Here is a 15,435-nt window from a genome sequence, read left to right as displayed (position 1 = left end):
GTGTAATTATCAAAGAACACTTAAAATGAAGCCTATTTATTCTTAGTAGTCAAATTCGGAAACAGAGCATGGAAGAATGTAGTTTCAGCAGCAACAATGGTCACTAACAGCTTGAGATGTTCCATGTACTCGGATACATCTCTTTAGGAAATCCCAATCTAAGGATATTCAGGAGGATGAAAGTTTGCATATTCCCTATGAATTCATTTAGTGAAATTTAGTTACCAGTGGAGTGGTGTTAGCAGGTAATTGGCCTTGTGAACTGCATTAGTGCCTTTCAAATAGGTATCAGACAGTCCAGTGAGATGGTTCAGCTGGAAAGGCTACAAGCCTGACTTCCTGAGTTCAATCCCTGGAACCCAGATGGCACAAGAAGAAGAAAACTGACTCCTGCAAGTTGTCCTGTCACTTCATATTTTCATTTTGGAACATGTACACATGCACACAAATAGAAAGACTTTTCCATGTTTCTTTTTAAAAGCAGGGCCCAATGAGATTCCCTTCTCCTTAAGACACTAGAACACCGCAAAGCTTTGCCATCTAGAAATAGAATATTGATCCTTATCAGCTAAGAAGTCTCCTGATGCCTTGATTGTAGATATCCCGGACTCTCACACTCTGAATACTAAGCTTTCACTTTTTCTAAACCATTAGTTTAAGAGATCTTATGTGTGGAAGCCTGAATGCGCACTGCTACAAGCTGAGCCATGCTGATCACAGCTACTCAGTTCAGGATACATGGAGTACTGTGGGTGTGTAATAATTAGAGTTGACACTTTTTCACAGCAGTTCTTTGAGGAGAAGAGGAACATGGTGTTTCTTTGTAAACAGAAAACTGGGTGAAATGTGAAAAGATAAAGTTTTGGAGAGAACTGCTCTGTCTTCAGAAGAAAGCACTAGAAACACTGAAGTTAACAGAACCCCCTGTTTTCTTGCAGAAAAAGTACAGTCTGAGATTGATAGAGTGATTGGCCATGACAGGCAGCCAAGCACAGTCGACCGAGAGTCCATGCCCTACACCAATGCTGTCATCCATGAGGTGCTGAGGATGGGCAACATCTTCCCCTTGAACATTCCCAGAGAAGTAACCGCTGATAGCACATTGGCTGGGTATCACCTGCCCAAGGTAACTTTTCACCTCCAGTCCGTCCTTAGCATTATCTGAGGAACCCAAATATAAAAGTAACCTATATGTCTGCTCAAAGACACCATGCAAACTGTTAGGCAAATGTTATTCATAACAAAATGCGAGCATTCCTCCAAGTAATATTTATGTGTGCCGTTGGGAAACAGAGAAAGGAGGATTCCTTGGTCAAATTTTCTCAGTCAAAGTTGGCTATATTTACTAAATAATATCCTCCCTTCTCTCTGTGCTAATGTGGCCTCACAGGATTCTGTAGTTCTTTTCCTATGTGTGTTATGAGGTGGTTTTCCAGCTTTTTATTACTCTACAATAGTTGAGAACTTCATATCTCACAAAGAAATTCAGTTCAAAGAGAACTGGCTTTAATTATAAGAAAAGGAGAAAAAAGTAGATAGTTGTCAAGTAAATATGTGCTGAGAATACTTATTTGTCTCAAAATGTCTTAAACCCCTTTTCATGAGTACTGATCCCCACTTTATGCATTAGAAAGTTGAGATACTGTAAAATGAGCTTACATACGCCCTCTCTACTATAACACACAGTGTCATAAGAGTTGGAATCTGGAACTAAACTCATTCTCCTGCTCAGGTCTTACTACATTAAACACTGAAAGATATCCTTTCTTCTTTTCTCTATGAATCCCTCTTCCACTTCCTCTTTGCAGACCACATGCAGACCCCAGATTAGGTTCTACTCAGGGGTTCTGCAGAGAGATCTCCACATCACACTCTTTCTGTTCCTGGCATAATTATCATCCTTTACCTTCTTTTTCTGCACTGTGTACTTAACAAAATCAGACATTTCTTGGCTGCAGCAAAATAAATCCCTAAGGTTTAAATGAAGAATGGCAGCAAGTGGATGCACAGGAGATCAATCTTCACGATGGTGGCCAAGAAGCAGGGAGAAAGCCTGCAGCAGATCATCCTCCCAACTCATTTATTCCACACATTTCTTCAGCTAGAAGGATGGTGTCACAAAGCCAAGGAATGTCTACTTCCATTAGAAAATGTTTTCTGTCTGGGGAGCATTGGTTCTTGTCTGTAATACCATGACTCAGAGAAGCAGAGGTAGGCAGGTCTCTGTGAATTCGAGGCCATCCTTGTCTACAAAGTGAGTCCAGGACAGCTAAGGCTATACAGAACACCCTGTTTCATAAAGCACAACAAAACAAAGCAAAAACAAAAACAAACAAACAAAACGTTCTCTGGAAATGTCCTAATGGCTACTATTAGTGGTGTTTTGTTGTTATCTCCTAGACAACTATCAATACCCAGAGTCCAGAATCAAGATTAACTACCAGACACAACTGCTGTGAATTTGTTATACTTTTGTCTTAGATGCTCAGAATGTGTTGTTCTCCAGGAAAGTCTTCGCAGTTGAGATCAGATGAGTCTACACAGAAAATACATATGCAACCATGCATTTAACCCCAGAAAACAGACCACTTCAACGTATGTCTTCTGGTGTGGATCTTCAGTGCCAACTCTAAGAGTGGCTCTAGACACTGCCATTCTAACTGGATAAGATCCAAGTGAAGCAAAGAGCCATGATTTTGATCTTACATGGACCTAGTTTCAGAAGTGGCTGCATCTCTTCCCATTGTGTGACTTTAAGAAACTTCTTAATCTCTCCTGGAATTGATTCCTACAACTCTACAATGCAGTGGAACCCACGATAGAGAAAAACGTACAGTACTCACAGGAAGAAGGGCCATACATAGAGAGCTTCCCACTCCGTGTAGCAGTTGTAATTTTTATTGCTTACTCACCTGAAGATTTTGTGTCTGTAAAACATTCTGAACAAAATAAGCAATAAGTCATTAGAATGCCCAGAAGAAAGCACCCTCACTCTGTCTAGAGGTAGATAGACTAGAGAGTGAAGCAGAGCCTGGAAAAGAACAAGAGAGGGTATAAAGAAAAAGATGCTCCTGCTGAGAATAAAAAAAAACACATTAAACTTTAGTCAGGCAACATGGGCAAGGAAGAGAGTACATGACAAAAACAAAAACATTTAAAGGGGATTGGAATAACTGGAAAATGGTATTAATTAACAAAAAAAAGCAACTTATGGCAGCCAAGACAGTGGATGTCCAAGGAGAAAATGGTCCTGGAGATTAAAATAATGTTCTTCACACTAAAACTGATTGAAACATTCTACACAGTGGATAATGGAAATGATGAGATGTAGCAGTGTGGTGTGGTAATATTGTATTCACGACATACTTCATTGTTGGCTGTGGAGCAGATGTGAGTCTGAGAGAGCCAGTTTGTTCCTTGCACTAAGATAGCTGTGGGAAACAGTTACTGACATGACAAAGTCAGATACTGAGAGAGTGGTTCAGGTGATAGAATGGGGTGAGTGAATCACAGTGAGATAAAGCCATACTCTGAGGAGTCAAGGCAGCATAACGAGAGTTTAATGGACTAGACTTGCTTAATCTATATGCTTGATGTGTTCCTAGTCCTGCTGATGAACTGGGTTAAGAAGGTCAATTCAGAGTGCCAAGAAGAGAGAAACAGAAATGAAAGAGATATTTTCTTTTGCAAATCTTCCATAGTCCTCATTGTGGGACCTCATGAAACTGAGAAATTTCTGTAAAGCAAAGGACACTGTCATCAGGACAAAATGATAACTTACAGACTGGGAAAAGATCTTCCCCAACCCTACATCTGACAGAGGGCTAATATCCAAAATATTTAAAGAACTGAAGAAATTAAAGTCCAACAAACCAGACAATCCAATTAAAAAATAGGGCATAGAGCTAAACAGAGAATTCTCAACAGAGGAATATTGAAAGGCAGAGAAAATTAAAGAAATGTTCAACATCCTTAGTCATCAGGGAAATGCAAATCCTGAGATTCCACCTCACACCCATCAGAATGGCTAAGAACAAAAACTCAAAGGATAACGCATGGTGGAGATGTTGTGGAGAAAGGGAAACCGTCCTCCATTGCTGATGGGAATGTAACCTTGTACAACCACTTTGGAATCAATCTGGCGCTTTCTGAGAAAATTGGGTATAGTGCTACCTCAAGATCCAGCTATACCACTTGTGGGCATATACTCAAAAGATGCCCCACCTTTCAGTAAGGACATTTGTTCAATGATGTATAATTAACAGCTTTATTTGTAATAGCCAGAATCTGGAGACAACCTAGATGTCCCTCAACAGAGGAATGGATACAGAAAGTGTGGTACTTTTACATGATGGAATATTACTCAGCAATTAAAAACAAAGAAATCTTGAAATTTGCAGGCAAATGATGGGAACTAGAAAAGATCATCCTGAGTGAGGTATTCCAGAAGCAGAAAGACACACATGGTATATACTCACTTATAAGTGGATATTAGCCATGTAATATAGGATAAACATACTAAAATCTATAGTTCTAAAATCTATAGAAGCTAATCAACAAGGAGGACCTAGGGAAGTGGCTGAAACCTCACTCAGAAAGGCAAAGAGGATAGACATCAGAAGTAAGAAAGACCTGGAGGGGACAGGAACTCCACAAGGAGACCAACAGAGCCAAAAATCCTGGGCCCAGAGGGCCCTGCAAAGATTGATACTCCAACCAAGGACCATGTATGGAGAAGACCTAGACCTCCTGTTCAGAGGAAGCCCATGTGCTGCTCAGTTTCCAAGTGGGTTCCCTGGCAAGAGGATCAGGGACACTGACATGAACTCAGTGGCCTGCTCTTTGATTACCTCTCCTGGGTGAAGCAACCTTGCAGGGCTGCAGAGGAAGATGATGCAGCCAGCCCTGCTGAGACTTGGTGGGCTAGGGTCAGACAGAAGAGGAAGAGTTCCTCCCCTATCAGGGCACTGGGAGAGGGGACATCGGAGGACAGGAGAGAGGGTGTCTGGGACTAGGGGGAGACAAGATAGGGGGCTGCAGTCAGGATGCAGGGTGAATGGATTGTAATAAATAAAACAAAATAGAAATATGAGCCAAACAGAAGTAGCTGGGTTGATGCTTATTTACAAGCTGCCTCATTAGCTTCCTATGGATGTTCACATGTCTATTCCATATCACATTCTGACTTCTTCCCACAAACCAGGATTTTTTAATAAACAGAATTCTAATGGCCTTGGAATGTCTGAAGGACACACAGTCCATAATTGATCTAAACTAAGGATGGCATTTTGTGAGGAGCTGAGGGGGTGAATACAAATGGGATGTTGGGAGCCCCCTCCCTTGTCTGGGCCCATTCCACACACCAAACGTTGAATCTTTGCTGTCCTTTCTAGGGTACCATGGTCCTGACCAATCTGAATGCTCTGCACAGGGACCCCAAAGAATGGGACACTCCAGATACTTTCAATCCAGAGCACTTTTTGGAGAATGGACAGTTTAAGAAGAGAGAATCTTTTCTGCCATTCTCAATGGGTGAGTGATCATGAGAAGAAAACAGGTCAGAATCCTACTTCACCCCTTGCCTTCTCTTAAGCCTACAGATCTCCTCTCTAATTTGAACATCTCCAGATGGCTCCAGCCAGTGAAGCTCCAAGGTGTTTTCATTCCAGTGTTCTCTACAACTAGCACTGCTTCTCAACACTCCTATCTCTCATGTTCTCCCTTACCTCTAATGGAATTTTTGGCTTCCGTTGTTTTGTTTTCCACAACATTAGAAACACAGACCCAACCACTCTGCCTCCTCTTCACAAGGAAATCTGAATGCACGCCATCTTTACAAAGTCTTTAAATATCAAAATCATTTTTAAGTAATGCACTATCAAATTTGTAATAACGTGGGTAGAAGGCATACGAGAGTGCCCACCTACTCACTACAATGGGAACACCAAACAATAGTTAGAACTGTCCTTTGCCTAACTGGATTGAGTTCTGTCCAAAACCCAGAAGTCATTTATCTTTTATGCACTTAAGCATGCATTTAAAAAAAATCTATTTAGATAATTTGTGTTCTGCAACTTGATAGTCAGTCAAGGGGATGTAGGGATGACCCACTCTCTTATGTTTTCTCTCCAGCCAATCATAAAAAAAAAATACTATAGTCTTCCAATTGTTAAACCAGTGAAAAACTATCCTGCTGTATTATAGTTATTGGCTCTTATGCACTGCCCATACATGTGCAATGAACTACAAGAAATTTTGTAGTTCCTTAGTTCCATAAATGTGTACTGAGCCTATATTATGTCAAACACATATGTGAGAACATGAAAGTGGTGTGATAGAAGAGGAGGCAGAGCTGCCCTTTGGAGCATGTGTCCCAATGCAGCTTTTCATGTTGGAATCAGTGAGCACTGAATAGATGTGGACACAGACCTAGACAAATGTGCTGCAGCTAGAGCTCAACATCCACCAAATTTTCTTACACTGAAGTTTGTGTGTTTCCTAACACTGTCTACAAAGGAACCAGTGTGGAATTCTTGGCTTTCCTAGTCTTGTATGGCTGGCATTGCTTCTGTACTTTTGGTCTTTTCTTGTGTTTCTGTGTCAACTTTGTTAGCATTTCACACTTTGCTTTAGTAGGAAATCTGACACAATACAGGGCATATGTCCAATCTTACTGTTCACAAAAACTAAAAATACTTCAATTATTGCTCAGAATCTCAGCAATGTTTTATATTTATGGTAATTATTTTAAGTTATTGAATCAGAGCCTGAACGTCTAGAAATAACACTCTTCTTACATCCCTCAGACATGTTTTCTGTGATGTTTCCTTTGAAAGGATTATTAGTATACCACCATGGCTATCATAGGGAAGATGGTTCTCTAGGCCAAGTGAAGCTGCATCCATGCATTCTCTTTATATTGCAAAGTCTTTTTCCATAGAAACTTCATGTATCACCCCTTTAATTGTTCTCTCCAACAGCTGTAAAATAAAAACAGCAGCACAGACTCAATAGTGCTTTTCTGGGTTTTGGTGAAAGGGAAAGTGTCCAAGTAGCCTTTAGCCCAGGTTGTGTTTGTCAGACTTCCCTCCCTGAAGCAATATCTGAGAAAAACAACTTTATAGGAGGCAGTTTTGTTTGGCTCATGGTTTCAGCACTCTCATTCTATAGTCTGGCCATGAGTCCTGTGCCTGAAGTGACACAGAGCACTGTAGAGAAATGTTAATTCAAAACATGGCTGTTCTGACAAGACCTTCTAGTTCTGTGTGATCTGGCTGGAATATGACCACACCTTTAATCTAGAAGACATAGGCAGGCAGATCTGAGTTCAAGTCAAGCTTGGTATAGAGCAAGCTTCAGGTAAAGAAAAGCTTAGGTCCAGACATGGTGGTACATGCCTTTAATCCCAAACAATGAAGGTAAAGTTAGTTTATAGAAGGAAGCACCATGTTTGAAAGAAATGTCTAATTGAGTGGAAGAAAAGGTAAAAAGCAGAGAAAGATTTGACAGACCAGGATACACACAACTCTCAAGACAAGAGAGAGGAAAGGGAAGCTATGTAAGGGGCAATGAGAGAGAGAAGCATTTATCAGGACAGTAATAGAAACAGAGAGAGAACTCAGTTGAAGACGGAATGAGTCAGAGAATGAGAGGAAGCCAGGAGATTAGAGCAGATTGCTGGAGGTAGTTTCAGCAATTCAGAGGCTGGGAGAAATGTCAGACTGAAGAAGTCAGCTAGGAGAGGAGTTTGAATCTGACAGCTGAGTTGAACCAGCTAGCACAGAGCTCAAAAGAAGAAAGGATAAGCTTATTAGGCAATAATCCCCAGAAGCTGAAATTCTAGGCCTAGGTTAGAGTGTACAGAGGCTAGAAGCCTCCAGGACTAGGCCTAGGTTAACAGAATGTAGCAATAAGCCTCCCACACAACAATTTACCTGAAGCAAATATAAGTTACAAAGCATTTATTAGAAGTGTTTGTCTGAAGAATGCTTTGGCAGAAAGCAAGGACAGGATGTTACGAAATTGTGAACATAGCTCAAATGACCTACCTTTGACACACACTTACGTCATTATATGCTACTTCCCAATACTGTCATGGTTGGTAATCAAATCTATAGATGGAATTTCTTGCCAACACAAGAACAAAATCTAAGCTATAAACATTCAACTTACATACCTTAGGTGAATATTTTGGTATTATTCAAGTTTCCCAGTTGACTGAGAACATTCTCCAGAGAAAGACCAGATATGAGTGGTGAAAATGCATTCTTGAAGAGATGTTACCTTCTCTGATACTATGAGAAATTCAATAGTGAAGGCTACAGCTAGTGCTCTCTTAGGTGTGGGGAGTGGGGGCTGTTAGAGTGTAAAGTTTATCTTACCAATTAAACCAAAATTCTAATTCTCTTCAGTCATTAAAACCCCTTCTTTACGTTCTATTCCTGTGATAAAAACCAGGACAAAAAATAAAAAATAAAAAACTTGAAGAGGAATGGGTTTATTTAGCTTGTAATTACTGATTATAGTCGATCAAGAAGGAAACCAAGGTCAAGACAGGGACCAGGAAACAGAAACTAAGTCATAGGCCATGAAGACACTAAGCTTACTGGCTTGCTCACATGGGTTAGTCACCCTGTTTTCTCGTAACAACCAGGACCATTTTCTTAACGGTGGCATTTTCCACAATGAACTGGGCACTTAGTAGAGAGAAATAAGAAAAGGAGAGGGGTAGGAAAAAGCAAGACAGAAAGAAATTCTTCTTTAGCATGAGCTCTGACATCAACATTAATCAAGATGACCTAGGGACTGACATCAACATTAATCAAGATGACCTAGGGACTGATGCTGTCAACAATGTGTTAATATTACTATTTTTTAATTTTATTATTAGTTACATTTTATTAACTGTATCCCTCCCTCATTTCCTCCCAATCCCACCCTCCCTCCCTCATCTCCTCCCTGCCCCTTTCCAAGTCCACTGATTTTGGAGGACCTCCTCCCTTTTCATCTGACCTTGTTTTATCAGGTATCTTCAGGACTGGCTACAAATTCCTCCTCTGTGGCCTAGCAGGAATGCTCCTCCCTTGGGGGACTGGGGGATCAAAGAGCCTTCCATTGAGTTGCTGTCAGAATTAGTCCCTGTTCCCCTTACTATGGAAAACCAATTGGTTACTGAGCTACCACACACTACATCAGAGCGGCAGAGGTTCTAGGTTATATCCATATATGGTCCTTGGTGGAGTATCAGTCTCAGAAAAGACCCCTGTGCCCAGATATAATATTACTATTTTTATTTACACACTCACAAAATGATAAAATGTCCTTCTACAACCTGGAGAGTAAGAGAAGTTGGTAAATACAAAAAACCTGAAAGTTTTGAGATAAGACGAACCTATAACACTTTCTATACCTGAAACCCTGAAAGACTCAAGTTGGAGTGAGCCCATGTTCATAGGCTGTAGAAAGTGAAGTATGATGCTCATGATCAGACACAGCAAAACAGTCACAGGGGCTCGGGAAGAGGTAGCCCTGCCAAGTAGCCAGTGGTGCCCAACTGGATGTTACCATCCATGCTCAGAACAGGTCTTTCTTCTCACTTCAAAGACCTATATACCTATACTCGATGACCTTTATTCAATCATATCTGAACTTACCTCAGAAATAGAAATCAGTTTTCTGAGTATCTCTCAGTCAAGATGGTAACTGCCTTGCCTAATGTTCTATTGTTTCAAGGAGATGCTATAACCAAAGAAATCTCTTAAAAGAAAGCATTTAATGGGGGGTTGCTTTCAGATTCCAAGGATTAGTCCATGATCTTTATGGCAAGAAGCAGACTGGCATGGCACTAGAGGAGTGAGAGCTTTATATTCTAATTCACAAGAGAGAGAAAGTGTGCATGTTTGTGCGTGTGTGTGTGTGTGTGTGTGTGAGAGAGAGAGAGAGAGAGAGAGAGAATGTAACTTTTATTTGCCAGTCTAATTGGTGTCTTGAGGGGCTACAGCCTCTGTCTGCTAACTTAAGCCTAGTCCCAGAAGCTTCTAGCCTCAATACAATCTTACCTAGTCATAGACTGATTCAGTTTCCTATACTGCTGAATAAACTAACCCTTTCTAGCTCTTTCTGAACTCTGGGTTGCTGGTTCAAATCAGCTGTTCTGTTTCAAACTCCTCTCCAAGCTGACTGTTTCAAACTGCTTTCTCTCACTTCTGATTGAATTGCTGTGCTTGACCTCAAACTAACTCTATCTTATAATCTTATGACTCCATCTCATTCTCTGCCTCCTTCAGTCTTTACCTGTATCTATCTTGTTTTCTCATCAACCTATCTCTATAAAACTCTTTTAGTAAAACTGCCTGCTCTCTACATGAACTGAAAAAAAAAATAACTGAATGGAACTGTGCTGTAGGAGATGATTAATATTTGTTATTGATTTATCTTCTGGTAATGCTGCTGTTAATCCTCAGCAGTTGTATAATCAAATCACCACACAGAGACTGTGTTTTTAGTTAACCTAGAACACAATGCTGGGCAATATTTACTCCCTCCTAACCCTCCAAGCCTTCAGTTTCCTAACATTTAGATTTCCCACATTATGCTTGCTTTTTGTGAAATCTTAGGTCTGGTTCATGCTCGATGTCCTCCAAGCTCTCTCCTCCAGCTCCACTCTCCTAGCTCTTTCTTCTGCCCTTTCTCCTCCCACTCATTTCCTGTCTTCTGGCTCCTCCCCTCTTTTCTGTCCTCTGGCTCCTCCCTGCTCAACATTGTGTCTAGTTGCTTTATTTTGTCCTGTTTACACAAGAGTTGAGACAGGATGTTTAGAATGAGTATCACAATGCAATATCTGGATTAAAACCAGAGAGTTGGGGGTGGGGTGGGGGAGAAATCAGTATTTGAATAAACAAGGATAAGGTGTATACAATAAAAAAAACATTATACCAACAGAACTGCATGAATCCAACTGCACTCAATTGCATTCAGCTGAACTCCACTGCATTGCCTGAACTCAACTGAACTGCCATCAAAGAACAGCTTCTCTCTCTCTCTCTCTCTCTCTCTCTCTCTCTCTCTCCTCTCTTTTAAGTTGCCTCTCTTTCCTCTTTGTTCTTGTGAGAGATGGGCATATCCTAGGCTGTCAAATCTTTCTCTTATTCATTGCTTTCCCTCTCAATTAAACATCACTTCATACATGGATGCTTCCTTCTACAAACTAACTGTACCTGCATTGTTTGTGATTAAATGTGTGTAAAAAGGGCATATCTGTATTCAAGCTGGATCACACAGCTCTAGAAGGTTATTAGATATGACCTGAGCAGGGAGAGAGAGAGAGAAATTGGACCTGCTGTGGCTTTTGAAACCTCAAATCTCTGTGACACATCTCTTCCAGCAAGGTCATGCCTCCTAATTCTTCTCAAAACAGCTTCACTCCCTGCTGACTAAGCATTCAAATATATTAGCCTATGGGAGCCATTCTTACCTAAACCACCATGGTAACCAAGTTTACCCATCACAAAGGCAAAGCCTTTAATCACATGGTTCATGCTGAACAAGTTCCCACCTACCTGGCCATGCTAGGGAAGAAAGAGAGCATTTCACACAGATGTAATGTCAGATGCTGACACCATTGTAACAAATATACTTTTACTAAGCACCTATTCTGGTCTGCTTTCATTCTGTTTCCTCAAATACATGTATTAGGCAGATAACAAAATGGAAATATGCATCCATCAGAAAATTCTAAAGTGTTTAATGTCATTGAAAACCAGAGCAGCTTCGTATACAATAGCCTAAAGATAACAGTGCCTGTTGTCATTCCTACTACCATGTCCTTTTTGGAAACCACATCAGTATATGGATATAAAAGTCCAAAAATTAATCATACCTTTAACTTAATACCAGTCTAAGCAGCTTGTTATAGTTTATAAACCTTTTCCTGAATTTTTAACTTACTTAAGTCAAAAAAAATGTATTATTTTGAAAGAAAGAAAGAAAGAAAGAAAGAAAGAAAGAAAGAAAGAAAGCAGAGTAGACATCTCACTTAGTATAAAGCACTTGCCTTGGAAGCATAGAATAATTTGATCTCCAGAACTCACAAAGAAAACTTGGAGCATAGAGCCTGGGATTATAATACTAACACTTGAAAGGATGGTTTCTTGGCACTCAGGCTTGGCCAACTTGCAAAGTTCCAAAGAATGAGGACGCTATCTGTATAAAGGTGGGGTGTATGGCACCTGAGGATCAACACCTTTATTTGTCCTTTGGCATCCAGACAAATATGAACACATATTTAAAACACATCTGCAGGTGCTGGAGAGATGGCTCAGCAGATAAGAGCACTGTTTGATCCTCCAGAGATCCTAGGTTCAATTCCCAACAACTACATGATGGCTCACAACCATCTATTCTGGAATCTGATGTCCTCTTCAGATACAACACACATACATACATAAAATACATAAATGAAACATCTAAAAGAAATAAATAAAAATGAAAATACATCTGCACTAACACGTCCACACAAACAAGGGCTTAAGAATGGGCTAGCCACTGTGTGGAGTGCTACTGTTCTGTGGGGAGACTTGATGGGGACACTCTGAGGAAAGGGACAGGGAAGTGCTGGCGTTTCTCTGGCTCATTAGAGATTATCCTGTGATCCCAGATTTTCAATAGAGAGCCTGACAAGATGGACACAACAATAAATGTAGACACAAATGTGTGTGTTTATATAAACACTATGAGGAATGTGCAGTGTGGATGTGTGGATGTGATGTGCCCTAGAGCAATAGCTCCCAGACTTGTGAGAATGCCTCCTGTCCAGGTCTTATTTCTACATATCAATATTCAATGCAAATAAACAGGATACCTGGAGAGATGACAATTTTCTGTGCTGACAAAAGTCAGAAAATACCAGTTTGAATCAGGCTCTAGTGGCTAAATCAAAAAGATCTTAGACACAATCAATTGGACACAAAGCCCATGGTCAGCTCAGGATTTGCAGCAGGAAGTTGGGGACACCAGTCCCTTGATGCACCAAAATAGGCTGAGAAAGTGTCTTATCTTCTGATTTTGTCTCACAGGAACTAGAGCTTGCCCAGGAAAACAACTGGCCATGTCTGAGCTGTTCATTTTCTTCACTGTTCTTATGCAAAAATTCACCTTCAAGTCCCCAGTCAATGAGAAGCTGAGCATGAAACTCAAAAAGGGCTTCATCCATTCCCCAGTCAACTACCACATCTGTGCTGTACCTAGACAGTGACTCTGAAGAAGGAAAGAGAAGACAAGTTGAAGATATGATGAATGCCTGAAGCTTCTGACCCTTGGTCACACAAGAGGAGAAGGATGTCATAAATAAACATGACTTAAGACATTGAAGAAATTGGGCTTAGAGTGTTAAGTTTCTGGCATGCTGACCCCTTAGTTTGGTAGTGGGGAAACCATTTATGAGCTTAATGGCACACTTTTTATCTAAAAGTTTCAAGGAGAATGGTGATTTCTTTTTTTTTTATTTTTTTATCAGTTACATTTTATTAACTCTGTATGGTGATTTCTTTTATACAAAAAAATGCATTAAATTGAATTAAAAATTAATAAGAAACATTAATTATGAATTAAAAATTTAAACATCATGGGTCACTTTACCTAAGGTGGTGTGCCTTCAGTTTATATCCTTCTTCCTTTCGTACACATCTACCTTGTTCTGACCCATTATATTCTTTGCCTGAAGTGGGGCAAAGAGAGAATAAGAATCAGAAATGAGTTTCTGACTGCATCCACAGAAGCAGGCCATGAAGACTCTCTCCCATATGGCAGAACCGTCTCTAACTTATGTAGTTCTACCTCCAATTAGTCCTGGAAACCAGCAGAGCAGTGATGTTTCCCTACTCATGGGCACGAAGAGCAAGTAGTATAAAATCAGTTTTCTCTCTTTCAAAAAATATTTATTGTTTCTTTGTGGTTTTTATCATGCACCTCAATCCCACTCATCACCTTCTTCCCTCATGCCTTCTTTCCATCCTTGAAACCTTCCCCACAAAAGAGAAAAAAAAACTATCATGTGGAAGCTATAATGTGGCACAGTGTGTCCCACAGTATGTACCCTTTTGTCCATACATTTTTGCTTGCCAATGTTCATAGCAATTAATTGTTGCCTTGGTACAAGGCCTCTGGCTTCTTTTATACTGCCAACACTAGAACCTGACTGGTACATCGCTTGGATATCCAGTTGTTGCCCTGTGTCATGGAGATAATGTTATTTTGGATCTGTAGTCCCCTCACCCTCACATACTCCAGCAGTTCATTGATGGGGTAGATGCTGGGGTGGGCCATTTCAAAGGCCTGGATCTAGACTGACAAATATCTGAATTGGCCAGCCTGCCAGCTCTTATGCACCAACAACACAGGGGCAAGATATCCTGCCCTGCCCTAGCTGGCCCATCCAGTGCTGCAGCCAGCAAGGGTCAGGGCCACCAATCCTGCTCTCATGCCCTCAGTGCTGGCTCATGAATGCCCATGCCATCAGGACCAGCTCTACTGTGCAGCCCAGGAAAGGTACAGGGCCTTTTCTCAAAATGTAACAGCAGAAAGGCCTACTCTTCTATTCTCATGGCCTCTGAGATGGCTCACTGGCAGTCTGCACAACCAGGACCAGCTCTACTCTGTTGCCCAGGCAAGGTGAAGGGCCCATTCTCCTGAGTGTTGCAGCTGGTGAGGAACCAGGGCTAGGCTCCTCACTCTCATGACCCCAAGGCCAGCTCTGCTCCCTGCCTCAGGTGGCAAAATCAGTTTTCATTTACAGGTTGTAGTTTAACCTTGACCTTAAACCTAGGGTTAGGTAATATGTGGTCGCAGATAGGCAAAACCCTAGCTAAGAATCTTAGCTACAGGTGATATAGAACTGGAAATCATCACCTCCTATAACCTGAAAGACTTTCAATGTAGGGAAGGGCACACCATCCACAAAACCTTCAACCCAAAATTTGTGCTGCCTACAAGAGGTGCAGATATAAACATGGAGCAGAAATTGAGGAAATGGCCAATCAATGAATGGCCCTATTTGAGACCCATTCCGTGAGAGAAAACCAGCCCCTGACACTATTAATGATACTCTGCTATACATGCAGACAGGAGCATAGCACAACTGTCCTCTGAAAGGCTTTACCTGGCAACTGATGGAAACAGATGCAGAGACACACAACCAAGCATTAGGCAGAGCTTGGGGAATCTTGTGGAAGAGGGGAGGAAGGAATAAAGGAGCCAGAAATGTCAAGGACACCACAAGAAAACCTACAGAATCAACTAACCTGGACCCATAGGGCCTCCTAGAGACTAAACCACCAACCAACAAGTAAGCATGGGGGGGCTAGACCCCCTACACATAGGGAACTGGTGTACAGCTTGGTTGCTTGTGGTTCCTTTAACAACTGGAGAAGAAACTCTTTC

General features: G+C 41.0%; 1 protein-coding gene across 1 annotated transcript in view; it reads left to right on the top strand.

Moving 5' to 3' along the window:
* The window catches only part of LOC110560674 (cytochrome P450 2J4-like), a 53,557-nt gene extending 40,305 nt beyond the window's left edge, over nucleotides 1-13,252 (top strand). Inside the window, exons 7-9 of the mRNA XM_060365216.1 lie at nucleotides 939-1,126; nucleotides 5,394-5,532; nucleotides 13,074-13,252. Coding sequence (XP_060221199.1) covers nucleotides 939-1,126; nucleotides 5,394-5,532; nucleotides 13,074-13,252 — 506 coding nt within the window. The remainder of the gene's footprint in view (nucleotides 1-938; nucleotides 1,127-5,393; nucleotides 5,533-13,073) is intronic.
* The last annotated feature ends 2,183 nt before the right edge of the window (nucleotides 13,253-15,435 follow it).

This window comes from Meriones unguiculatus, chromosome 12 (genome assembly GCF_030254825.1).
Source record: "Meriones unguiculatus strain TT.TT164.6M chromosome 12, Bangor_MerUng_6.1, whole genome shotgun sequence".
In the NCBI taxonomy this organism is placed as follows: domain Eukaryota; kingdom Metazoa; phylum Chordata; class Mammalia; order Rodentia; family Muridae; genus Meriones; species Meriones unguiculatus.
This window is presented reverse-complemented; position numbering and strand designations above follow the sequence as displayed.